The 26,312-nt window shown below is 44.1% G+C and overlaps 2 protein-coding genes across 4 annotated transcripts in view; both read right to left on the bottom strand.

The window, feature by feature from the left end:
• Window positions 1–1,456: 1,456 nt before the first annotated feature.
• srpk3 (SRSF protein kinase 3) lies at window positions 1,457–21,862 on the bottom strand. Its single transcript, XM_064300567.1, has 16 exons — window positions 21,734–21,862; window positions 21,066–21,174; window positions 16,037–16,683; window positions 15,151–15,259; window positions 14,320–14,407; window positions 12,473–12,560; window positions 12,212–12,318; window positions 11,489–11,658; window positions 10,611–10,632; window positions 7,434–7,671; window positions 6,282–6,542; window positions 5,250–5,347; window positions 4,398–4,505; window positions 3,611–3,680; window positions 2,336–2,428; window positions 1,457–2,202 (listed from the first exon to the last, which is right to left on the bottom strand). The coding sequence occupies exons 1-16, from the start codon at window positions 21,747–21,749 to the stop codon at window positions 2,018–2,020; spliced, it is 2,409 nt and encodes an 802-aa protein (XP_064156637.1). The 5' UTR covers window positions 21,750–21,862; the 3' UTR covers window positions 1,457–2,017.
• Window positions 21,863–22,368: 506 nt separating this feature from the next.
• Window positions 22,369–26,312, bottom strand: part of plxnb3 (plexin B3) — a 78,840-nt gene continuing 74,896 nt past the window's right edge. For all 3 annotated transcript variants that reach the window (XM_064300563.1, XM_064300565.1, XM_064300564.1), the window contains exon 36: window positions 22,369–26,177. In XM_064300563.1, coding sequence (XP_064156633.1) covers window positions 26,073–26,177 — 105 coding nt within the window. In that variant the 3' untranslated portion in view covers window positions 22,369–26,072. The remainder of the gene's footprint in view (window positions 26,178–26,312) is intronic.

Here is a 26,312-nt window from a genome sequence, read left to right as displayed (position 1 = left end):
TCCCCCTCTCCGCACCTGCGCTTCTCAAACACGTCTCCTGTCTGTTATGGCCCCATGATGGTGGAATGACCTCCCCGTGGAGGTCAGAACAGCTGAGACACTGACCCACTTCAAGCGACGACTGAAGACTCACCTCTTCAGGCTGCACCTCTCCCTATCCCTCCATACCTCCCTGTAATCTCTAAATTGACTGTAAGCTTAGGGTTGTAACTAGGTAGCTGTTTCGTAGGTGACTAGTTATTGCACTCATCTTAACTACTGCTTGTATTTTTGCATAGACTGCGTTGTTGCTGTTCTTGCTTGTGTCAGTTTAACCTACAGGGTCCAAGTTGAACTATGCGGTTGTTCTCTGCACTTGGAACGGTACTTCTCTCTAGGGTTTTCGACACACTTGTTCCTGGTTATGGTTATACACTTTGTTGTACGTCGCTCTGGATAAGAGCGTCTGCCAAATGCCTGTAATGTAATGTAATTATGCATTTGTGTAATTTTTTTTTTTTTTACAAAGATGAGTAATCATCTTTATTCAAGTCATGCTGAAAAACAAAAAGGAACACAAAATAATGACATAAGGTCAGACTTAAATCTTAAGCAAAAGTAAAATTGTTGATAAAAATCCCCTGTGTCAAATATTTGTTTTGGATTCAAATACTTTACTGACCTTGTGTGGAGTATTGGAACCAATGAAATATGCAAACCCCACCTTCTGGTCTTATATTGGCAGGCTCGATTACACCAGGCAAGATCAATAGAGCACTGAAAAGTATTAATACCAAAGCAAATACGTATTTGACCCAGGTCTGGTAAAAATCACAGAGCAAAAAGAGAATTGCAAAAAGCACTGAGCACAGAGGACAGCGAGCAGCTGAAACGTTTGCTCCAGCTCTGTCTAGCACTGCGCAAAAATGCTAAAAGCCTTAATTTGTCGTTTTTACAGTATTACCCATTTCTAAATTCCTTTTCAAATTTAACACTCCATGCACATTCAGCAACTGTTTTGGTATTCATTTTATTTTATTATTGATTTATTTTATATTTTTTATAAAGTTAATTTTCATATATTAATTTAATCTCTTGGAACCTTTAGCTTTTGTCCGTTGAGACTGTTTTTCTTTTGTCATCAGGGCTCCATTGAAAAAGATACCCAGTGTCTCAATGTGATTTCCCTGTATAAATAAAGACTGAAGAAAAAATAAATAAAATAAATATTTACTACATACAACAAGATGTAGTTCAGGAACTGACAATAAATAAACAGAAACATGCCGGATTTAAATTATGAAGTTGTAAAGATATCCAATTTCAGACTTTTATCTGCTGTTACAAATTTTTAATATTTATACTTGTGATGTAAATTTGTTTTAAAATGTACATGTTTTAAGAAAAAAAAAAAGTTAAATATAAATCTAATCAATGATTCTCACAAAAAAGGTGAAAAAACGACAAAACCTCCAGGTCAGGTTTCAAAAAATTTATTCATAAGAACACGGGATAAGTTGTTAATTCATTTAGTGGACTTTCATACATTGCATGTTCAAAAAAAACAAACATTCCTCTGACAAACTTGCGACGTATAAAAAAACGGTGAAGACAGCTTTTTGTTTTCTCTCACAGTAAATCTTTTTTTCTTTTTTTTTCTTTTGACACACACAAGGCACTATTTTTTTTTTAAATATGTGACAAGGGACACAACAACAACAACAAGGTGACAGATAACATTTCATTGGAAAACTCAAAAATTTCCAAATTGCTACCAACTTACATAAAATGTAAAGCTATTTCAGTTTTTTTTTTTTGTTTCGTTTAAATAAAAGTCCCATCGATTGAGGTAAGAGCTCAACGAAGAATTTTAAAACCGCCACTTCCCTATTAACCCCCGACTCAAACAGAGATCGAAAATGCCGGCCTTCGTAACAGCAGGTAAGTGGAGTCTCATCCCTCTGGACTGACCTGGCGGTTCAGACGGGACAGGGTGCCCGCCGAACCGCGCGTAACCGTAGCAACCGTCGCCGCGCGGTTACGAGCTGAGCCAGGGGTGCTGGAGGCACTGGGCGGCGGTGGCCCTCTTGGCCGGGACGTGCTCCAGCATGGTGAGCAGGAAGTCGCTGAACTGGGCCGCCTGGTCCAGCGGCCACTCGTACTTCTCCAGCAGCACCTCGAACAGGCCCCACGGCTTCAGGTTGGAGATGTGCCTCAGCTCGCCTGCGGGGGAAAAATAAAACATACATATATGCGCATTGTATGCAAGTGGTTTTGTCTAATATATAATCAAACAAACACACACATATATATATATATATATAGATATATAAAAATATGTTTTTTTTTTCTTTACCTCTACGATTGAAGTACTCGCGGGAGTACCTCCCGGAAAGTGCGAAGTGGGGGGGGACGGCCCCCAGCAGCTCGATTATGTGGGCGATGTGATCTGGCAGCACGCAGAGGAGAGAGGACGGACAGACACACACACACACACGCACGCACGCACACACACACAGGAGAAAGATTTACACAGCAGCAAAAAAATCTAAAAGAGCTGACAAAACTCACGACCACGTGACAGTTATGCCCACTGCCCCACCGACATCAATTTACAACAGATGCTGTTATCCAGACCAACTCATAAAGGTAGTGCAGCATCAGGACTGCACATTCAACACTGACAGGGTCTATGATTAATCTCTAAAGGCCATGGAAACCATAAGTGCACTGACAATAAGGAATAGACTACAGAACATAAATAGGTATATGCACTTATTATAAAGCAAAAGGCAAAGTCTGCATCCGTATCAATCACAAAAGTTTCTGTTTATACATGAACAGGAGATGTTGCCTAGCTGTAACTGTGTCAGATGGCACCACCCCATTCTAAGTTAATGGGGGGAGGGGAGGACAGGTATATTAGCCAGACTATCTAAAAAACGGTGTGGGAGGAGAGTGGGGGGGGGGGGGCAGGAGACTGGGGGTAATGTGACTTTGGGAAGAGTGCCACAGAATGTTTAATGAGTGCCGTGAGTTGGGCCTGGCATTAGCATCTCGTTAGAAAGGTGAAAGGTCCCCCAGCAGCACTCCCGGTACCAGGGATAATGGCCCGTGACTCCTCATTAACAGGAGAAATGTGCCCCCAAGCGGCCCACCAGCACCACTACCCAGAGCAGCCAGGCTTCGCTCCGACGGCCCCCTGTCCAAATACCGGCCATTCTGGATTACTGACAGCGTCCGCTAACTGTCCGCTAGCTGTTTACCGGCCTCCCTGAGAAACGCTGACTCACTACAGCACGGAGACGGAACCTGCTGCTTGCTGTTCTCCCAGCCGATTACTCTCCCGCACTGACAGTCTGAGAGATTCGGTGGTCCAGCGCAAGAGCAGATAATTGCCCACATTCAGCATCTTCAAACCGGAGAGCTGGACGACCGCTCTGCGCTCTCAGACCTGAGCGATTTCACAAAATGCACTTTAAAGATAATTAGCAGAACATGTAACCATGTTCACCGAAGTAAACTTTAAAGTGTAATGAACACACGGAAGGCGCAAGTGTCTAGGTATCGAGGAAAATCGCTTACACATATATACGCTTGCGAACAAGAGGACGATGATGAGTAAACTGACCTTCATCTCGAGTGTAGTCCTCCCCTGAATGCGGCTCGAACAGATAGTCCCCGGTGGCCAGCTCGAACGCCTGCAACAGCAGCACACATTTCCCCCTTCAACGCTCAGCAATGTCAGAGTTCACACAAAGCATCTGAACAAGATAAAACATCTGAAATTCATGCAAGCAACCTTAATGTTGCCATTACACACGGTTACTCCAAACGGATAACGAATGTATAGGTTCAGTGTGCAGTATGTTTGTTGTTGCTACCCTGGCTGTACATAAATACCATAAAGCTGTTTTTATATAACCGAGCGACTAGGGGGATAGCGTGTATTTTTACACATTAAGACCAAGATAACAGGTCACATATAATTTGAGACACACAGGAGCAGACAGTACCCTATGATTCACACAGAGTAGTGCTCCAAATAACAAACAAAAGACTAACAATGGCTATAGCTGCTTGCCCTCACCACTGTCTAGTCAGGCACTGTACAGTGCCCTCCATAATGGTTCGGACAAAGCCTTAAAAGTGCAGCCCCTCAGCTTTTTATTAAAATGGTATTTTTTAAAAATACATTTTGTTTTCAGTAGAAATGACAGCACTTATATATAACAACATAGAAAAGGTCATTCCCATTTCACCAGACAGCCCACAAGGTTGTTTTTGCCTTCGTTTCTGAAAGGTTGGTGCCTTTGTGTCATTTCCCTTAGCAGCCCCCACCGTGTTAACTGGACTGTGACGGAAGTTTCCAGAAATCGTCGGTTGAGACGCGCCCCCCCCCCGGTAGGTGTGCTCACCATGCAGGCCGTGCTCCAGATGTCCGCGGGGGGGCCGTACTCCGCCCCGATCAGGACCTCCAGGGCCCGGTACTGCCGAGTCTGGATGTCCTCCGTAAAGTGCTTGTGCTGAGGAAGAGGATGAGGAGGAAGAGGAGGAGGCCTCAAATTAACGCTGGGCCATTAAACAGTTACCATGGTTACCCGTTGTGTTTTTCTCCACCCCAATACATATTTCACGTGGCCTCTGAGCTCTGGCTGTTTGCTACCGCAACAGGTATTATTAAAGAGGGAAAAAAGAAGACGAAAAGAAAGGCAATACTCCACACGGTGGCGATGACAGTTATTGCGCTCAAAAAAACTACTGGATAATTATTGTTACAGTATATCGCCCAGCACTACCTCAAATTCTTACCCTCCATTACATTTACATTTTAGTCATTTAGAAGATTCATTTCTCCACTTACACAGATTACATTTCTTTTATAGACATTTGTACAGCTGGGTTATTTACTGAAGCCAGGCTTCAGTCCCCTGTTCAGGGGTGCAGCGGCAGTAATTTAAGGGGACAGTTCACCCAAAATTAAAATTAAGGTGTTACCACAATCTATCCATCCAGAAAGTTTCACTGAGATTTGTGGTGCTCCATAAATAAATGAAAATGTTTGTGCGCTGAGCACCACAAAAAATATGTGTCCATCGAGGTCTGTTTTATCAGAGTCAGCCGCAGCGGATACCTAGAGAACTAGAAGTCAAATCTCAGAGAAACTATCTGGATGGACAGATTAACAGAAATGAAACTCGGCTTAATTTAATTTCTGGGTGAACCGGCCCTTTAAAAGAAAAAAGGGCCACGTCAGGTGATCAACTCACCACCCAGCAGGCATTGCCCAGGTCCGCGATCTTCACGCGGATCTTATCAGCGTTCTGGGGTTCCAGGGGGTTCACCAGGAAATCCGCCGCGCCAAACACTGGGGGGGGGGGGGGACAGGGACGGGACGGGACGGGGCACACACAAGTTCAGTTAGGGGCCGGCTTTCTGCTCTTAGGACAGGGGAGAAGATTAATACACAGCTAAACTGTATCTGAAAATTCAATTCACTGTAAAAAAAACTACATGCAAAACAGGAGGAGAAAGAAAGCCTTAAGCAAATACCAAAAAACCTTATACCAAAAAATTAGCTTAAGTATTTTAGTCTCACATTTAGACTTTAGTTTCTATTTAAATCTTATTTCTATTACTTTTTTGCGAAATAATACAAAAGAAATTGCTAATGAGGGAAAAATAGTTTCACTTGTGAAGCAAAACGTTACTTAAAGCAAGCTACTATTTTCCACTTAAGAGAAAAAAAAGATTTTAGTCTCATTACAAGACTAAAACACTTCTTAAGACAGACTTTTTTTGCAGTGCAGACTGAGAGCAGCAGAGAGCACATGCACTCACACACACACACACACACACACACACACAGACAGACACACACACACACACTCTCAAACACACACATGCACATAAACACAGTCACACACACTCTCTCTCTCTCTCACACACACACACACACTCAAACACACACACGCACACAAACAGTCACACACACTCTCTCAAACACACACACACATGCACGCACACACACAGACAGACACACACACTCACACTCTCAAACACACACATGCACATAAACACAGTCACACACACTCTCTCTCTCACACACACACACACACTCACTCAAACACACACACGCACACAAACAGTCACACACACTCTCTCAAACACACACACACATACACACTCTCAAACACACACACACGCACACAAACACAGTCTCACACTCTCACACACAAACCCATCCAGACACACACACACACACACACAGAGCAGAGAGCGAGGTGCAGTCTGACACTCACTGTGTGGGGAGAGCAGCGAGCTGCCCCGCCCGGTGGAGTACCCCGACAGCGTGGACAGCGTGGACTCGGAGGTGTGTGATATCAGGGACCCGGACAGGCCCGAGAGACCCGACAGACCCGAGCCGGGGCTGGAGAAGCGCAGCAGCCCGTTACAGCCCTCCTCCATCCAGGACGAGCCCGACTCCGGGCTGGCCGGGCCCAGGGCTGAGGCCGAGCCGTTGGGATGGCCGTTACCGTTGACAACCGAGTGCCCGGGGGACGCTGTGGAGAAGAACATTACAGAGAGAGAGTTTACTACACTGGACAGGAGAGAGTCCACCAAACTGGACTGGACAGAGTCCATTACACTAGACAGGACAAGACAGAGTCCAACACATTGGAAAAGACAGAGTCCAACACACTGGACAGCACAGAGTCCATCAGACTGGACTGGACAGAGTCCACCACACTGAACAGGACAGAGTCCATCACACTGAACAGCACAGAGTCCACCAGACTGGACTGGACAGTAAAGACCCGGGACGGGCTTTATGTATTTATTTTTACTATTTTTTACATGTTTCGCACACTGAATAAGGTGGCAAAACGTTTGTGCTTTTCCTGCTTCATACATCGATGTAATAAATGATCAGATTGAGTTTTCTAAAGAGCCCGTTTTTCAGTTGAGTTGAGAACGTTTCATTCTCTCTTATTCTTGAGTAAATATAAATAAATAAATAAATAACTAAGCAAACTTAGTTAAGTGCTATATTTATATAGCACTTATTATACAACAAGCGGCAGCCCAAAGTGCTTCACAGAGGCAAAAAAAGAAAGGGTGTAATAACCCAGGACAGAATTGGTAACTGCTACTTAACAATTACATTTCGGGCCTTTAGCTGACGCTCTCATCCAGAGTGACCTGCAATTAGCGCACAGAGAACAGGCCCGCGCTCGTAAATCACCAGCGTCCCGAGCAGCTGGTAATGAGAGGGCACTGGACGGGCCATAACGCACTGGTGATAATCCTTCGCCAGCAGAATTAACATGTGGGTGGAAGGGAAGGTAGAGAGGGGTTATCTGGGGGTGTAGGGAAGTGTAGCATAGACAGGAGAAGACGAGTAAGAGGGGAATGGGACTCGGTGGATTCGAGGGGGGGCGGGGGGGACTTACAGTGCGTGTGCCTGCTGAGGTCCCCCCCCTCGTCCAGCAGCAGGCTCTGCCTCCGGGTGGGGCGTGCGGGCCCTGAGGGGGCGGACGAGGAGCAGAGGGGGCTGATGAGATCGGGGGCGGGCGTCCCGTCCACACCCTCCATCTTCTGCAGGTCCAGCAGCCTCTCCTGCAGCAGCGTCTGCTGCCTCTTCTCCTTCCTCTTCAGCTTCTTCTTCTTGTTCTTGGACACTTTTCCTGTCTGAACACAGCGAGGGGGGGGGGGCAGGGTTAGGGGACCCCAGACTTCTGAGGACCCGTCAGGTCTCAACAGTAAACAGAAATTGGGGGGGGGGGGATGTTGGTTAACAAGATTAGTGAGGCTGAACAAAGGCAACATTAGTACTGGTGCAGTGATTGCACACTGGCTCATGATTTCATTTTGCCTTAAAAAAGGACCCTTCGTCAACCACAAAATAAAAAAACCAAACCCAACGGAATCTAGACACAGGAGTGAATCTTCCACACACAAAGGCACTGTGCTTTTTATATTCCAAAAGCCACTTGTTTACTTCCGTGAACCACAGCTTAACTGCACTAAGCTTAATAACAAATCTACAGGTAGCTGCCTAAAAGACGGAAAAACAAAAGACAGACATCACCGGAGAGAAGTCCCCAGTGGGTAAGATAGCGTCACCTGACACCGTAAGACCACGCCTTCCGTCTGCTGCTATTCTGGGCTATGGTAAAAGGGCCAGGAAACTGCAGAAGGGCAGTAAAACAGCACCCTCCCCCCAATCTGACGGGGGGGGGGGTGTCTCCAAGCTTCTCCGAGCTGACCCGCTGAACTCACACGGCCGTGCGCCGTCTCAGACAGCGGGCCGTGAGTGACAGCAGCGGGACCCGAGGACTTCCGAACGCATACGGTATTCCCAAAGCATTCCGGCAGAATTCCGGTACAGTAGAGGCCTGGAGCCGACGTATTTATAACAGCCCAGGACCTCAGCGCACGTTGCCCCTCAAACGGGGTCCGACACGGCTGTTCCTAGAAGGGACATGTGACTTAACCCTGTAAGGTAGGTGCAAGAGCACAAATGGTGCAAGATCACGAATACTGCGTGATTAGAATGTCGTTAACTGAACATTCTAATGCTGATGTCACAATCACTGCTGGTAACTGAGAGCGGTGGAGTTCCGGAACACTGGCTTAGAATTAAACCATAAAATTCAATCGAATATGTTGATTCTCCATTTCTATGTGGACAGTTCTTAGTTAAGCACCTTGTTGCCAGATTTTCCTGCTCATTAAGACTGATGATCACTGACTGAACAGGGAAAACCTGAGATGGAACAGTGGACAGGACTAGACAGGACTTGGAATAAAAAAAACTGATCCAGACAGAAGCATTATGCAGCAGAGCACCTCTGTTTCTAAGCACAGTAGCTATAAGTCGGAAACGTCTTCATCGTTTCTTCCAATGGGCAGACTGGTTTGGGTCACGCGCTGCATAACTAGGGGTCAACTCACAGGAAATCGAGGAGCAACGGTTAAGGCTTTCACCTTGCGACGCGTCTGACATTTACCAAGAGCACGTGTTTGACTAAATGTGTCATGGAACATAACCGGCTTTGAGCATTAGGTGATCATTTTACAACAGTATGACTTATGCTTGGGAAGTCATGCTTGACAACTAACGGTCAATAACCAACTCCAAAGCTGCCACTTCTCTCCAAGCCTGATCCATCAACTCTAAAGCAGCTACTTCCCCTATGCCTGAACCATCAACTCCAAAGCAGCCACTTTCTCCAACGCTGAACCATCAACTCCTGCGATTTAGTTTACCTGGGATTACTGTAAGTCTCAGAATCGTACAAAAAAAACAACCCATGTTATGGTGTGAAAAACAGACAGAACATGGATGTTATTTTAACAGCATGCATCACTCCCGGTTAACAGCAGGAACTCCCATGCAGAATGAGGAAGTGCACTACGAGGCTAGCAGACCTGGTTCAAATAAGCATTTGTTTTGGATTCAAGTACTTTTCTACGTTTTACTGATCTTGTCTGGTGTATTGGAACCAATGAAATACTCTCAAAAAGAGTAAACCCCGCCTTCTGGTCATACTGGCAGGCTCAATTACACCAGGCAAGATCAACAGAGCACATAAAAGTATTTGAATCCAAAACAAATACGACAACGGTCACACCCAGACATGCCACCTGTGTCTTACAGTGGCAGCTGCACCCGAGAAACTGAACAAAAACTTAATTTTATCAAGATAAAGTTAATATACACGTCAAAACAGAGATAAATATGTATATTTGTTTTGTTTATGGGGCAGCAGTGTATTTCAATGGTTAGAGAACTGGGCTTGTAACCAAAAGGCATCAAGTCTGATTCCCAGGAGGATCACTGCCATTGTACCTTTTAGTGAGCCACTTAAACTAAATTGCTTCAGTATATATCCAGCTGTATATAACAGACACTACGAATAAAAACGCAAAAGCTGTCTAAGTCGATCTGGATAAATGTCTGCAATTCAACGTCTTGACAATTCACTGAAACCAACAATTTGTTGGAGCAAGTCAGCCGAACAACTCACAAAAGAAGACAACATGACTCTGACTGACTCTAATGTGTACCTCCAAGTACCTGTCTGGTTTTAAATTTAAAGCACTTGAAACTAAGTACAGGACAGGATTCTGGCAAGGAGGCAAAACCAGGCATCCTTCTACCATCAGAAACACACGCTAATAGCTTTTACACTGAGTGGATTCTCAACGCTTTTTTGGTCACCGTCTGAACCAGGAAGCCAGCTTAATGGCACCCACAAGCAAATAGAAACCTGAGCATGTTGTACAAAATGTTTTAAATTGTTTAAACCAGTATTCCTTCCTATACTGGAAAACTACCTAAACAGAAGTGAATCATGATCAATGCCAAACACTCTCGACCTGTGGTCACTATTCCTAGACTACATACCACACGCAAACACACACTGACATGCACGCGCACATGCACACGCGCACGCACGCACACTCACATGCACACATACGCGAGCACACACACACACGCACACACACACGCACACATGCGTGAGCGCACACACATACACACACACACACACTCATACACACACACACCACACACACAGGTTTCCCTTTTTTCCTTCATTAGATTTTTTGGGCTCTGCACATACCTGCTTCTCCTTTGGGGCGGTGCTAACTGCCGTCAGAACAGAAAGGAAAAAGTAAAGACAGGAAACAGGAGCGGTTGTAAAATAAACAAATAAATAAAAAGAGGGAAAAGGACACAGTTAGAAACCAAACAGAGACAGAGAAGAAATAAGGAGTACTTGAACCAATATCGGAGAGAGATACTGAAGACATTTGCTAGATCTCATGGTTTAATGTAAATTGGCTATTCACAATATTTGTGAAAGAAAGATATAGCAAAGCTAGCCTTTTATAGTGCTCAACAAGTTAGATTTCTGGCAATTTGCATTTCAATTAAATTTATTTGCACATAACTTTTTACACAGACACTCAAAAATGTTTTACAGTAGGAGTACAAAAAAAGGAGAAAACAATTTGACTACCAACTATAATCATAAAAGACTGGCCTCAATTCAATCAACATTTGCCCCCAAATTTTACTGATGAATAATTAAAATGTTTCTTTTATCCTCACAAACAGTGATTTAATCCAAACCTGAGCTTTTTGCTATCAGTTTGTCAAATCACACAACACAACAGCCCTGCATCTACCCCTGCAAGTCCCACAGCAAATACAATGAGATGTAGTTCTTCAAGTGCCTATAGACCACCGAAGTGTGACACAAATTTTGCGTGATCAGCTGCTTTAGCTGATCAATTCACTGCCGAGTTACACCAAAAAAAACCAACAGGCTCCACAGCCCACCGGGACCAGGAATGAAGGTCAGTGACGTGACATGTTCTACCACCGCAGATGAAGGAGAACATGCACAGATCCTTCGGTTCCCTCACTTGCTTTAGCAAAAATCCCTCACAGATCAGGATCATTAAGTGATGAATGATGGACAGGCATTCGCGGTACTTGCCGGAGGACCCGGAAGGGGGCGGAGCTCCCGCCTGCTGCCAGACGGTCGCCTCGGCAGCCAGCCGTCTGACGTACACCTCGGTCACGTCCAGCAGGATGTTCTCCGGCTTGATGTCCGTGTGGATGATCTTGCACTTGGTGTGCAGGTAGTCCAAGCCCTGCAGGACCTGGGAGGGGGAACAGGGGAGAGGAGCTGCTTGGATGCCATTTTCCTTTTTGGTTTCTAATGGACTTTGTTTTCCGTTCAACCCTCAGTGTGCCTCCCCCAAAGCCCCTTGTTAACACTGCAGTGAGGAAAAGGGAAGACAGAAGCACATGGGAAGGGAGGGGTGGACGTGGACACAGCACTTCATGTGCTGTATTCCACTGACATGTACAGTATTCCACTTAAGCTATACTGAAGCTACCCTGTTGTGTGACACTGTAAGCCAGAGCTGCCCAGCCCTGTTCCTGGAGATCTATCATCCTGTAGGTTTTCACTCCAACCTTAACTTGCCACACCTGATTCTACTAATCAGCAGCTCAATGAGATCTCTAGGTTTTGAATGAGGTGTGGCTTTGTCAGGGTTGGAGTGAAAACCTACAGGACAGTAGATCTCCAGGAACAGGATTGGGAAACAGCCATGCAGTAGGCCACATGCTGTGCAGTATTAAAGGTATTAAGGTCTCTGGTCCATGCAGAGTGTTGGGAAGACAGCTGTTTGCTGTGCAGTGGCGCACCTGCCGGATGATGGTCTTCACGCAGATCAGGGGCAGGCCCATGTAGTTGGACTTGATGATCCACTTGAGCAGCTGGTGGCCGAGCACCTCCAGCACCATGCACACGTCTGACAGGCGGGTCCAGGGTCAAGGGAAGCTACGTTCAAACACGGTAACCGTGGGAACGGAACAGGGGGGGGGGGGGAGTGGCTACAGACGCCCCCCGCAGGTGCGCAGAGGGAGGGAAATGGGAGGAATACAGGTGAACTGTGGGAAGGATACGCACTCCATTGACCCCTGATATCTTGAAGTCGTCGATGAGCTGCACGATGGTTTCTCGATGAGGGTCATTGGGATCACTGTCTCGAACCTGAGAGCGCATCAGGGTAAACAAAAAAAAGTTAATTAACTGCCGAAAATAAGAAAAATAAATTCACTTTATTAAGGTCACCCTGGAGACCTTAAAAGTGTTTGGCTGGAAACCTCAATTTATGGTTTAGTCAGTTGTTTTTATGGACAAAGATCACTGAACAAAAAACAAAACATTTAAAAATCATTTTTTAAAAAGGATTTGAACATCATTATGCTCTCAATTTGGTACGATGCCTGCTCTGCAAGGCCATCTGTTACCTGGCTTGACAGAATGGGAATGGTCTCATGACTGTTACAACTAATCACCAGACACAGCCACTAATAATAGCCACATGTCCTACCCTACCTGGTTACATCTGCACTGCTTATTAACCCTTTGAAGAGTAGGTTGTAGGACTGTGTTCTGTTTTCCCTTCAAAATTCTAAGTCAGCGTTCCAGAACTCCATTATATTCAGTTATCAGTAGTGATTGTGACATCAGCATTAGAATGTTCAGCGAAGGACATTCTAATCACATATTTGTGATCTCAGTCCTTAAAGGGTTAAAGGTACTTCTAATCCAGCTGCCAACACAACCGTGGGCAGGACTGCTATTAATGGTCCTAAGAATGTCTCTCCTGTATCAGTGAAAATGTGTTTTCAAAAAAACCCCAGACAGACTCAGCTGTGACAACATGAGCCCCCAATTCACATTGGAGCACCAGCCACCAATCCATCTGCATCCAACACAGCTAATCGGGCGGATCTTTAAGTACAGTAAGCACACACACGACTCCAGCTGTATCAGGTTAATTGACAAAGATGTGAAATTAATCTGAGCTTTCTTCAAAAGAGTAAAGGTGTTGGATTTATGTAAGTGACAGAATAGGAAGCAGCTACTTTTGCCCTGTTTAGAGTTCTGTATTGCTTTATCCAAAAGGACATAATTCAATCTCAGCGAATATAAAGCAACATGAACGTGAAAGCTGCTCTCACTGAACGATCCCTTCCAAAAAAAGACACCAAGAGCAGTAGATCAACAGAAACAGGGGCTGTTAATCGTCCATTTTCTAGATCTGTTTTTATTTGTTTCTGTCACGTGCCATCTTTTCATAATTTTATATTTGGATGTTTATTTATTTTACAATGGTAGTCTTCAAACGTATTTTACTTTCCCTCTCTCATTATTACTTTATTGTTATTACTATAATTATAGTAGGACCAGGCTATGTAGGAGTAATACAAAAACTGAGTTGCTCCCACATATTGAACTGAAATCATGGTTTATGGACGTATCTGCATGTAAGGGGGTCAGGAACTGTGCCTTGCAGAATCTGTGGAATGTACTTATATTGCTGGGTTTTAATTGTGTTTTTTCTGTTGTTGTTTTGAGCTCACCAAATCAGATTTCCATGCAATGGTTGCTATGGCAATAAAGTAGTGTTTCTTAAAACTATGGGCCAGGATCCAAAATGGGTCATGAAAGTGTGTGAGATGGGTCCCAGAATGAGTCTGTAGTCCACTAGGCTATGCTAGTATGTATATTTGATGGGTCCCAGAAAGGCATTACATTTCTAATTTGGGTCCCAGCACTAAAAAGTATTTCTATTTTCAGCCCCAATATTTAAAAGAATGTAGTATTCAAGGTCTGGCCAAGGGAAGAATCTGACTGTAGGCCAGTGGCAGATCCTGGTCTATAGGTGCAGCAGTTCATTTGCATGGAGGCACATGGTAAGCTGATGTTGATAAGCGTGCTGGGGGATGGAGGAAAAACTCACACATCTGAGCAGCTTGATCTCATCCAGAGCTGTTTCAGTGTAGTGCTGAGCGCTCTTCACCACCTTCAGAGCCACAAACCTCTTCCTCCTGCAGATACACACACACGCACACAGACACACACACACATGTGCGCATGTACACACACACACGCACACACACAGACACACACACATGCACATACACACACGCATGCACACACACGCACGCACGCATGTGCGCATGTACACACACACACGCACACAGACACAGACACACACACATGCACATACGCACGCGTACGCACGTACACACACGCGTGAGCACACACACACAGACGCACACACACAGAGACACACACACACGTACGCGCACACACACACACACGCAAATTTGAGTTCTGCAGAGCACAACGAACGTCCTTGAGGCTTCATCTGGATTCAGCCTGTTTTCTGGCACCTTATTCCACCTTTAATTCCCCAAAACACGTCACATTACATCATGGGCGTTTAGTAAGTGTTCTTATTCAGAACAACTTCTACTGTAGCACTTAAAAAAAAAAAAAAAATCATTTTTTTATTTTTTATTTTTGCACTCAGTATAAACATATACAGCTGGATATATACTGAAGCAATGCATATTAAGAGCCTTGCCTGAGGGTACAACAGCAGTGTCATACCTGGGAATTGAACCTGCAACATTTAGGTTAAAAGTTTTCTAGCCATTATACAACGCTGCCACCCTAACCTAATCCAATCAGAAAATGACTGCAAGTAAAGCTCAGCCACTGCAAACCCGTGTGAAAACAGTAAAAGACGCTTGATAAAGACTCTGCTCCGGGGAGCAGTACTCACTGCAAGTCCCAGCACAGCCACACCGTGGAGAAGTGGCCCCACCCCAGCTTCCGCACCACATGGTACCGGCCGTTAAACAGGTCCCCGATCTTCACTGGGTAGTACCCGCCTCAAGGACAAAAAAACAGCACACGCCATCGTGGAGACACCATTTTCAAACCCTCCTGCTCATTATCCAGCCTAAACAGAACTTAATTAGCCCCCAGAACATCCATTAGCAAACCCATGGAGATGCTGTTCCTTCAGAACACATTCAAAAATGAGCGCAAAATTAATATCGCAAAATGAGTCACTGTGATGAGAATTTCAAAGCCATAATTTCAGCTAATCAAATGCATGATTGTAATGGTAATGGAATAATCTTGTTCGTTTAAAATTTGCATTTAAAACATTTGATTTTAGATTTATCTTAGCTGGTGAGGAGCCGCTGTCCGTATTCATAATGAAATGTCAAACAAACAAATGAATTTAATAAAATAAGCCATTAGCTCATATCATTAGAACGTGTACTTATCTCAGACAATGCATTAGCAGCATTATTACATTGTGTACTTGTTTATGAGATGCACTTATTCAGGGTGACTTCGCTGATGTAATATAGCTACCTTGCTCAAAGGCAAAACAACGTAGCCCAACAATAACCCAAATAATAAAGGAAATCTTTACTCCCCTCTATCAATCTGTAAGACAACAAGCAGGCATTAAATACCTGTGAACTGATTGCTATTCATGACAAACACACATTTTGCTAATCAAATGCATTGTAGGGAAACTACTTTGCACTGCGTTTCCTGAATCCGGCCTGAACCGCAGGTTACATTTAACGACTAAACAGGGGACTGGCGTTGCTGGTTGCTGGAGAGCGGGGGGGTCGGGGATTAGGTACCTCTGCAATAATCGGACGGGTCTTCCTGCTCTTCATCATCCGATCCGAGGAGTTCGGGTGGGGGCGGGGTGAAGTCGGGAGGGGGCGGGCTGAGGGGCTGCGAGGGGGGTGTCTGGGATGGTAGGACGAGCGCAGCGGGCGGTGAACTGAACTGCGCGGGTGGTGTAACCAATGGAGGGGCAACAGAACTGGGTGGTGTAACCAATGGAGGGGTAACAGAACTGGGTGGTGTAACCAATGGAGGGGCAACAGAACTGGGCAGTGCACTGAACTGTGTGGGTGGTGTAACCGATGGAGGGGCAACAGAACTGGGCGGTGTAACCAATGGAGAGGCAATAGCAGTGGGTGGTGTGCTTAACTGCGTGGGTGGTGTAACCAACGGTGGGGCAACAGAATTGGGTGGTGTTCCAGAGGATGGTGGATGGCAAGGGGCAGCAATGGCGGGATGGGGCTGGGGTATGGGTATGGACGGGGTCGGGGGGCCAGGGTGCTGGAGATTCGGAGGGCTCTGAGAGAGGTGGAGCGGGGGAGCAGGCGGAGATTCGGGGGGAGATTCGGGCGGAGATTTCGGGGGAGATTTCGGCGGAGAGGCGGACCTATGGACTGTGAGGATGTGACACAGGTCGGCAGAGCTGGGATTCTCGGGCCTGGCAAAACAAAGGAAAACAGGAAGTTTAATTTCACGGCAAAAAGTGGTAACAGTATCACAGTTTAGTTTGTTTATTTGCACAATTTAAAAACAGGGAAAGGCCATAAGCAGAACAGTAAGCAGGATATAGCACAGCGAGAGCAGAAAACCCTGAGGGGCCTATTCAATCCCTCCACATAAACAGAACAAAAACACACTGTTCACAATATTACACAAAAACAAAAAATGTGATTAAGGGGAACAAAAACACAGTCACAAGACAAAATATACTCTCCAGTTATATAAACTGGTTCACACCTTCACTTCATTTTGAACTGTGATGTATGAAACAAAAACAAAAACAAATCACATTTGGTCATTGGCAGCACCCCCCCCCCCACCTTTCCCAATTTACCCAAACCAAAAGAAAAAATGTGTTTTCACCAGCGGCCCATGAGGGCAAACAACTGCACGCAGTTCGTAAATTACACAAAATGAAAAACAAAGTCGTATCGCGCACCACGCACCGACTGCAAACGGTGACACATCTATTTGCTTGTTTTGTATGACAGCGCACTTCCCGTAGTGTCGAGGCGAGGTGTTAACATGCAGACTGACATCATCAGGCTGTATAGAGCTGCGGCATTGTGGGTAAATTTAACCTTCCTGAGACTTCAGTAAAACAGGAGGAGGAAAAAAAGGGGGGGGGGGAAACGCCTGAGGAGAGCCGGGAGACAGAGAGAAATTAGAGAAAAAGAGAACGGGGCGTGAAAAGGAGGAGAGAAAAAGAGAAAAGAAAGTAAGCGGATTCCTCCCAGGAGGCCGATTCCGAGCCCGCCGCGGCGTCACCGAATTCCCGCTAACCCTCCGCGCCTCGATTCCCGTCAAGCTAACCGTCACTGCGACGCGTGCACGCGCGTTCAGAAACACACGCCGCAAGCCTGACCTTCCTCAAACAAGACCAGGCTAAAACCTAGCATACGGCTGGACCTAACACACGTGATCCGGCCCGACCAATGGTGTAACTTCATAACTCGGCCGACCAATGGGTGTAACTTCATCACTCAGTCAGTCACTCAGTCAGCCACTCACAGACATTCGCGTTTGTAGGGCAGGCCCCGCTGTTGCGGTGCAGCCCAAAAAAAACACTCCGGTCACACGACAGCCCAATAGTCGGTCTTTGAGAATCCTCAGGCAAGGGAACTTTCTACAGTAACATGATTACCGCACAGTAGTGAACCTCTGACCATTGGGTCCTTTCAGTACCGTCTGTGACCTATTAACTAATGACACCCACCCTTATAGCGGGGCATCGTGTTATTTTTAACTCTGAACCTTTTTTCCCCTTGAGCATCCAGACGCTGATGCAGGTCTGTCACCGAAACGCTTGTTTGCTTACTACAACTCCCAAGATCCCCTGCATCGATTTTAGACTTCCTATATGTGAACTGAGAACAGAATCAATCGGTTTTCTTAATCACACAGTGTATGTTTGTTCTTTTTTTTCTGAATTTTGAGCATTTTGGAGTTAATAAACTAATATGTCTAAGGAAACCCCTTCTCTGGATTTCCACCATTTTTACACACCAGCATGCGGGTCTTTCTCATTACTCTAAAATGGCTTACTGTCATTTCTCAGTCTGCATTTCCAATAAGGCTCTAAAATCGTGCAGAGGAACTATAACCCAGTCCGTAGCTACAATGTGGAATAAAACTCACTATAGAATACACAAGGGCTTGCAGATGCAATTGACAGTGACTTACAAAGGGCAAGACCTTCAAACCTGAAAAGGGTAAAATAAATTGTTCTTGAGTCTAAAGAGCACTGGTAGGAGATATAAATAACTAATGTGAGGCTTCGACATTTTTCAATTTCTAAATCACACATCATGGCTAAATGATATTTTACGACCATCAAAAGTTTTCCTATTTTCATTAGACACTACATTTCGGACCACAACTTGTTGTTGAAAAAAAAATAAAAATAAAAAAATAAATAAATAATAATAATTTAAATAAAGGTGCCCCGGTGGGGAAACGTAACGTTGCCATAGTAACCGGCGTTCCGAATCGCAGATTTAATGCGCGGCGCACCGTCTGCCGCGCGTCGTATTGTCTCTGCTCTTTAGCAGTCATTTCATGGTCCACCGCGGACTCGGCTACGGGAGAGAGAGGAGTTCACTTTGATCAGACGCCCCAGCCGACCGCTCCGGAAACCGTGAAATGGAGAAATATTGAGTGCACTGCTGCCACGTGCTCTCGCAGATTTACCTTCCCCCCCACCCACCACCCCTAAAAAAGAATCCACATTCGAACATTCGAAAAAAATATTAACCTCGTTGATGCTAAAATTATAATTAACAGTTTCAATTACATCCATAAAGCAATCAGGTAACAACGAGCAATGATCTTAACATAGGAAACATTAACAAATGCATTTAGGTTTAGTTTAGTGTGCTATGTGAATCCTGACAGGCATGCCCACACTGAGTTCCTTATGCCAATCAATATAAAAGGAAAAATGTTCTTGCTCCCTTAAATATCGTTTGTCATCACTTACCACACATGCTCAAGGGCACCTATGCTTGTTTTATGATACATTAACTCACAGTGAATGCAGGAGAGGCTGTAGACTACTACAATGATACTATCACAGGTAGCTAGTCTAATGGAAGATTTTGTTTGCCCCTAACCTTAGGCTTGCTTCTGTGAGGCTTTAGGCCAGGGTTGTCTGTGAAGCATATTGTGACAATTTTTTGTGAAATGCGCTACAAAAATAAATCTTGATTTGATTTGGAATAATATTTATAAATTTAAACCTTCTGAAATTGTATTTATTATTTCTTTTTACACTAAAGTAGCCCCCACACAACACAGAGACTACTAGACCATTGATCTATAGTATGTCTTATCTGGCCTGCCTATTGGCCGTGACACAGCCAATCACAGACGCTGTGCTGCAGGGGTGGCCATTGCTGGTCCTGCAGAGCCATGGGATGTTCTGTGACTCTTCAAACCCATGCTAGGTGTGTTAGGTGAGCGCTGAGCAACACTGAACACCTGCACGTCCTTTACCTCTTCAGGTGCAGGGCTGGCCACACCCCTGCTATACTACAACCCCCAAGATTCCCTGCATCAATGTTAGACTTCCTATATGTGAATTGGGAACAGAACCGATCAGTTTTCTTAATCACACAGTGTATGCAAAATGCATGCTAAACATCAAACACTCCCATATACATCTACTACACTTTCAATGTAAATAAAAGGTCATGGCTCAATTAAAAGGCTACCAGCTCTGCAACATGATTTCTGTCGGATTAAAAATGACACCCGTCTTCCATGAAACTGTAATGTTCAAGCAGACTCTTTCAAGTGTATTTATCGTAATTGACATGGCGACATTTCACCACATGTGAATTCCTAAGGCAATCCACCGTATTTTCATGCCAATCCCAAGCAGAAAATGAGATTGCGTTCTCCAGTAAAGAGATATCACTGAAGTAGGTGAAATGGAATGTTTTGATATAACGAATAAGGACTTGACCTTTCAAGCAGATTCAGATTCAAAGACAACACAGCACTTCAAAATACACCAATAAAAATTGTCACAGCCATACAGTTTACCACACAGTGGTTGGGGTACCATGAGTGAATCAGGTCAGTTGTCGTGGATGGACAATGGAATCAGAGGGGCGTGTTCAGCATTACATATTACTATTGCTATGTGAGTATTGCTCCTGTAAAAAAACATTTAGAAAATTAACATTTCTCCCCAACCGGTGGTACATATCTACATATCTATTCTTTAAAAAAATATAAAAATTTTGTTTTTGGGGGGGGGGGTGGTGAACCCCGCAATTTCTCTTTGGAAGTCCCAGTTATAATGTGCTGATGTGTAGATCTACGTACTTATTGTGACATTGTTAAGGCAGCGGGATAATCAAAGATGAACAACATTCGTCAGTTGGAAGGCTTCTTAGATTAATTGTTGGTATATTTTAGTGAAACCCAGTATGAAATTCCTTTTTTTTTTTTTTTTACATGTCACTGAAACCATACGTCCATATTTCTGTCCACCATGTCGGTCGAAGTATTTCTGGAATATGCGCTGTGCGTCGCGTGTTAAATGTCAGTAACGTTTTCTTCATATTTACATGCGTGCCAGCTCTGAATGTGTATACAGCGCGCATTGTCGAGTGTGCACGGGCCACGTTAAAATAGGAACAGAACGAGAGGCATGAGTCAATGTGCTTATCTGGAAGAGTGACTCGCCCGGCCGCCCCCTAGGTATTTTTAGCACACACACTGTTTTAGCAGACCGTTAACTCGGCCGCCGTTATTCGCAATCACAGCACCCCATATTAACTGTCGGGGAAAAGCACCAAGTTAGTCACTCACCTAATTTCCAAATTGGAGACGTCTCCGCTCGGTCCTTTGCGGTGTTTCTTAGTTTTCTTTTTATGCTTCTTGCCGTGTTTGCTGTGCGGGTTGCTGTTGCCGCTAGGAACTGGTATAAATCACAGAAGCTACATGTGGTTACTGCAAACCAGCTAGCTAGCTCCTCAAGATAGCTACCCACATGCAAAATTAGCCAGCCTCGTTAGCTAGCTAACACTATAGCTAGCAAAGCATAGAGACACAGGGACATCTAACGTTAACGTTAGTCAGCAGCTGCATAGCCACTTAGCGTGCTAGCTATACGGGCATGAAATATAAAAACATAATGTTGTCATACGCTAATACGCAGCTTTTATGACACGACTACAAGATTTCTTCATTGTCAGACAGCTATTAATACATGAACACAATTTAAGCAGCCGTTAGATAGCTAACGGTAGATATCTAAAGAATGTCCTGGTCAAGTCGACCGGCTAACGTTAACTTAGCCAGCCAGCCGGGCAGCGTCAACTAGCTAGCTATGCTAAAAAAGACAGCAAGTCTTATGTGAGAAAGTATACTCTCTCGCAATATTATAACGGCCTCGTCTTGTTAGTCACTAACACTTTATGTTCTCTTATTAAATTTACGCAGAAAAAATATTTTTTTGTATGTTTTAAAACTCTCACCGTTCATCGATATCATCGGGGCAGCTGTCACCACGCACACTTGCTGTATCTAGTGACGCGCGTGCGCATTGGACAAATGAACGCTAGGTTGTGCGTTTAGATGTCAAGGCGGTTGGGTCCGCGGTTTTGTTGGCTATTCATGGTGAGACGCACAACAAAAACTTATTTTCTGCTCAAGGCATTTGTTTTTTCTAATCTGCACCTCACTACGATATAGTCAAAAAAAGTTTTTTTCAATTTCTGTCTAAGTTATGCTGCTGCATTATGCAAGAATGTAAATTAATACCGATTATACTGTTGCACATTGCTGGATAATTTTATTCAAAATGTGGTTAATATGGAAAACCTCGTACTTATGTCGGTCTAGATTAAGCACCGTGTGCCCACCCCGTTACAAATGACTTTTTAGTCATTACTGAAAACAAAAGGAGCTTAATATGATATCATTCACATGGTTAAAGATTTAGAGGAAATGACTCATGTATCGCTGATGCAACCTAAGTAGCTTGTGTATCCACAATTACCAGTACTATCAGTAAAAATAGTAGTGTGGAGCAAAAATCCTCTGCCCAGCAGATTTTGCTCTTAATGTAAGCCACTGTGGCCAGCATAAACATTAAAATAAACAAAGACAATTCAATGTTAAAATTATAACTTTATTCTTCCCCATATAAATCATTCAATTCATCCTTTTAACTTCCAAAATTTCAGTAAATGATACAGCAGTACAGTAGTTCCATTCAACTGTATAGTAAGAACGGATTCTCTTCACGATATTTACAGGCACATATACACAATGGTTAGCAAACTATTCACAATACAAATAGAAAATAGTGTAAAACATTAGGCTGGGTCCAGTCCTCTTTTAGCTCCAGGGCCTTCTGAAAGCCATTCCTTATTGCTTCTCCTTCGGGACATTAAAAAAAAAAACAACTGTGGATTGTGCTCATAAATCCCCAGGCCCGATTCCCAACTACTTCACCACTTTCGTGAAACGGAATGACGAAAAATGTTTCTTTCTGTTGCTTCTACTGAGGGCAGAGTTGACAGCCATTTTGAAATGATGAAAAGGAAACAGACTTGGAAAGAGTCTGACGGGGTCAGGGAAAAGTACGACAAACAGGAAGACAGGAGACTCAGTTTTGTTTGTGCTATCAGTCTCTTCAGTGTATCAAAAATGTCAGTTGTTACTAAAAGAATCTTTTTGTCTGCCAGTGGCAATTGTTTTACTGACATCGACAAGTGTATCCACGCAAAGACTAGACATTTATAAGCTTAGCACCCACACACCAACGCACGCACACTCATATACAAACATCCAACCAAGCAGTATACACAAATATTCAGCCAAGCACTGAACATATTAAATCACAAACATGCAAGGGGAAATTATACTAACCAAGAACACTACCAACGGCAAAACACAGACAGCTAAACACAAATAGGCGAACACAAGCATAAATAATAATCTAACATTCACAGCAGTGTGGAGTGGTGTTTTTGGCTCTTCGACTATACAGGTTGTAAAAGTTGGCAGGGGGTGTTGGGGAATACTGTGCTGTTGCCTCACAAGGCATGAGGAACAACCCAGATACCTCCAGTTAAATAAAAAATAAATATAGAAATAAATTAAAGAAACAAATGAACAGAAAGGCTACGTTTCGTGCAATATAGGACTCTGGTGGCACTGATTTAGATTTCTTATTTCTGTATGCACCACGCACAGAAGCAAATTCCTTCCAGTTAACACAAAATGTTCTCACAGTGTTAATGGAATGTTTTGTGAACGTTATAACATTGGCACTACATGGCAGCAACATTGCGAGAATGTTTTGTGTTACCCGGGTAAAGCTTCCCTCTAGATAAACCTAACAGGTATCCTGCATATAGCCCCAGGGCTCACAAATGACACTCTTCTGCGCACCCAAATTTTGCTTTACACGTTGTCTAGAAGTTTTAAAGAAAAATAAGGTGGTGGTGGGGGGGGGGGGGGATCTAAAATAAACCAAAACGTAAAACAAAGTGCCAGATAAAAACACGTTAATAACAAAAACTGTAAATATAACCGTAAAATCAACCTACAGATTTCTACTAAAACTCTCTCTATGTACACCAACACCACCGCCATTTTTCTCTTTTTCCCCACTCGAGCCACTGCAAGATCGATCCGATCATAAAAAGCAGATGTGTTCCTAGGCAGAGAGTGTGTGTGGAATCTGACCAACAATACAGAAAGACGATCCAGGAGCTCCCAAGAGCCAATCGATGAGGGGGGGAAAAAAAGTTCATTTGGCTCCCATCACCAACAATAGCGTCAGAACTTATCAGCCATTGGTCTGTTTGATGTTTCCTTTATCGAATCGGATGCTCATTCAGATATTGCTGCTGAGGACAAATCCACCGCCATTTTGCCACACCCGTTTTTATTTGGCAAACATTTCAGGAAATGCATTTAAGCACGTGTCATTTAGCAGTTACCGTTTTTTTAAAAAGTGTTTCAAAAGAAGGCACATTTGGCAATTGTGTATAAATAAGCACTATTTACAGTAAATAAGTTAGTCTCTATACAGTGTCCATCTAAGAATGCCCCCCCCACCCCCACCCCCCACACCATCCCCCAGGTTACTTGTGTGCACATTTCCACCAATCGTATGCCTCGTATCACCTGGTCCCGCCCATCTCAACTGCTGTGCTCCTTATTGCTACACACTTGCCGGCAAAGCAGTGCTGTATATTTACATAAAATGAGAAGCTGTTTGATGACCCAAACAAACCAATACTGTTAATTTCAGTTGAGGTGTACGAAAACACCTCAGAGACTATCGCTGACTGAAATGAATAGTGTTGTTTTTTTTTGTTGTTTTTTTAAATGTATTTAAAAAGGGTTGCCCCAGGGTAAGTCTTTGTCATCTGACAGCAACTGGGCAACTGGAACCCCAGAGAACCATGTGGAAGAGGCCCAGTCAGGGAACAAATATGCAAATATGTTCAAGATTTTAAATCGTTTCATTTTCAGTTGATATTGAAAGCACAGAAAACAGCCTAAGCTCCTTAATATCTAGCAGAATCTGTGTTGAACCTGCTTAAGAATCATCTTTAAGCAACAACAGATTCTCAATATTTCCCGCACCATTCCATTGATAGTTAACCCAGATAACCCAGTTCATATCAAATGAAACCCAGAAAAAAAAGATTAACAGTAGAGATATACAAACAGTTTCCATTTCCCTTGCTGAGGAAAAACTCCCATCTTCTTGGAAACAAATAAAACAGCAAATTGCTGTATCGGTGCTTCAGTTCAAATGACTGCCTATTGGTTAAGTCAGGGCTCAAACAGAGAAGAATTATTCAAACTATATGTGCAACCATTTTAAACAGGCTGATAATACAACTGCAACTGCATTTTAAAAACGGAGACATTTCTGTTCGGAATTAAACGGAACAGGATTAATATGCATACGACTACAAAACCCCTTTCAAATTTTCACATTTAAAAAGATTGACTGTGGACATTTTTTTCATCCTTAAAAAATTTCTCCCCATACTGCATGACTTCTCCCTCAGTCTGAGGCAGTAACCACAATATTCCCACCGTTTCGTCACATCCACACAAATGATGAGACACATGATAGTTCAGACACTTAAAACATCAGAACATGCTCTTGGATGTTTATCATTTTCTAGCTGGTTTTCATTTAAGTATAAATAGCTTGCGTCCGTCCAACTGGTAGGAATAAACTAGCAACTAAACAGAGATCTCCAGCATCATGACCGGTGTCTTAAGTGGTGCTTCCTGAAAATGCAACACAAAACCTGTTAAAAATGCCATTACTTTTCCCACAGGTTTAACAGCACATTCTGCAGATTCACTTTCAGTGCTCCCACGATTATGAAAAAAAAGACCCCTGGAATCAGAAAATGCACAAAAAATGCGAATCCGATAATTCACTGACCACGACAGCCATTACCGCAATTTGTGACGGCTCACCGACTCAAAAGCACACACGTCCACTTGCACATGCTCACACGCGTGCTAACGGCGATCACACACACACACACACGCACCCGCAGAACAAAAACGATTTCCTGCTTTGTCATTTTCATTATTCCGACAAATGATTTTTTTTTTTTTTTTTTTTTTAAGTTCCCTTGCCAAATCCATTTTTAGAAAATTCCTAAAAAGAAATCCAATTTTCCAAAGAGGAATTGATTGAGGGCTCCAGTGTCAGCACAGGCTTGTATTTCCACTGGGGTTCGTGAACCTCAGCTGGCCCCCCCCCCCGCCCCCTGAGTGCAGCGCCCTGCTCCAACGCCATTTGCTGGCGACAGTCAGCAGGGGTCAAAGGTCGGTGACTTTGTTCTCCACCAAGGCGGCGACCTGCTGCAGACGGTAGGCCAGCTGCATCTTCTGCCCGGCGGCGTCCTCTTCCAGGGCCATGATGATCTGCGCAGGTAAACAGGAAATGACATTTCAGCGGGGTTAAGTCAACGCGGTTATGGTGACCGGGCCGGGCGCTCTGTGGAGTCTCTACGGAGGGTATATAAAGCGTGGAGGGCCTGTGGGGGAAACTGAGATTAA

This window comes from Anguilla rostrata, chromosome 11 (genome assembly GCF_018555375.3).
Source record: "Anguilla rostrata isolate EN2019 chromosome 11, ASM1855537v3, whole genome shotgun sequence".
NCBI classification, from domain to species: domain Eukaryota; kingdom Metazoa; phylum Chordata; class Actinopteri; order Anguilliformes; family Anguillidae; genus Anguilla; species Anguilla rostrata.
The sequence above is the reverse complement of the archived record's forward strand: the minus strand, read 5'-3'. Positions and strand labels throughout refer to the sequence as shown.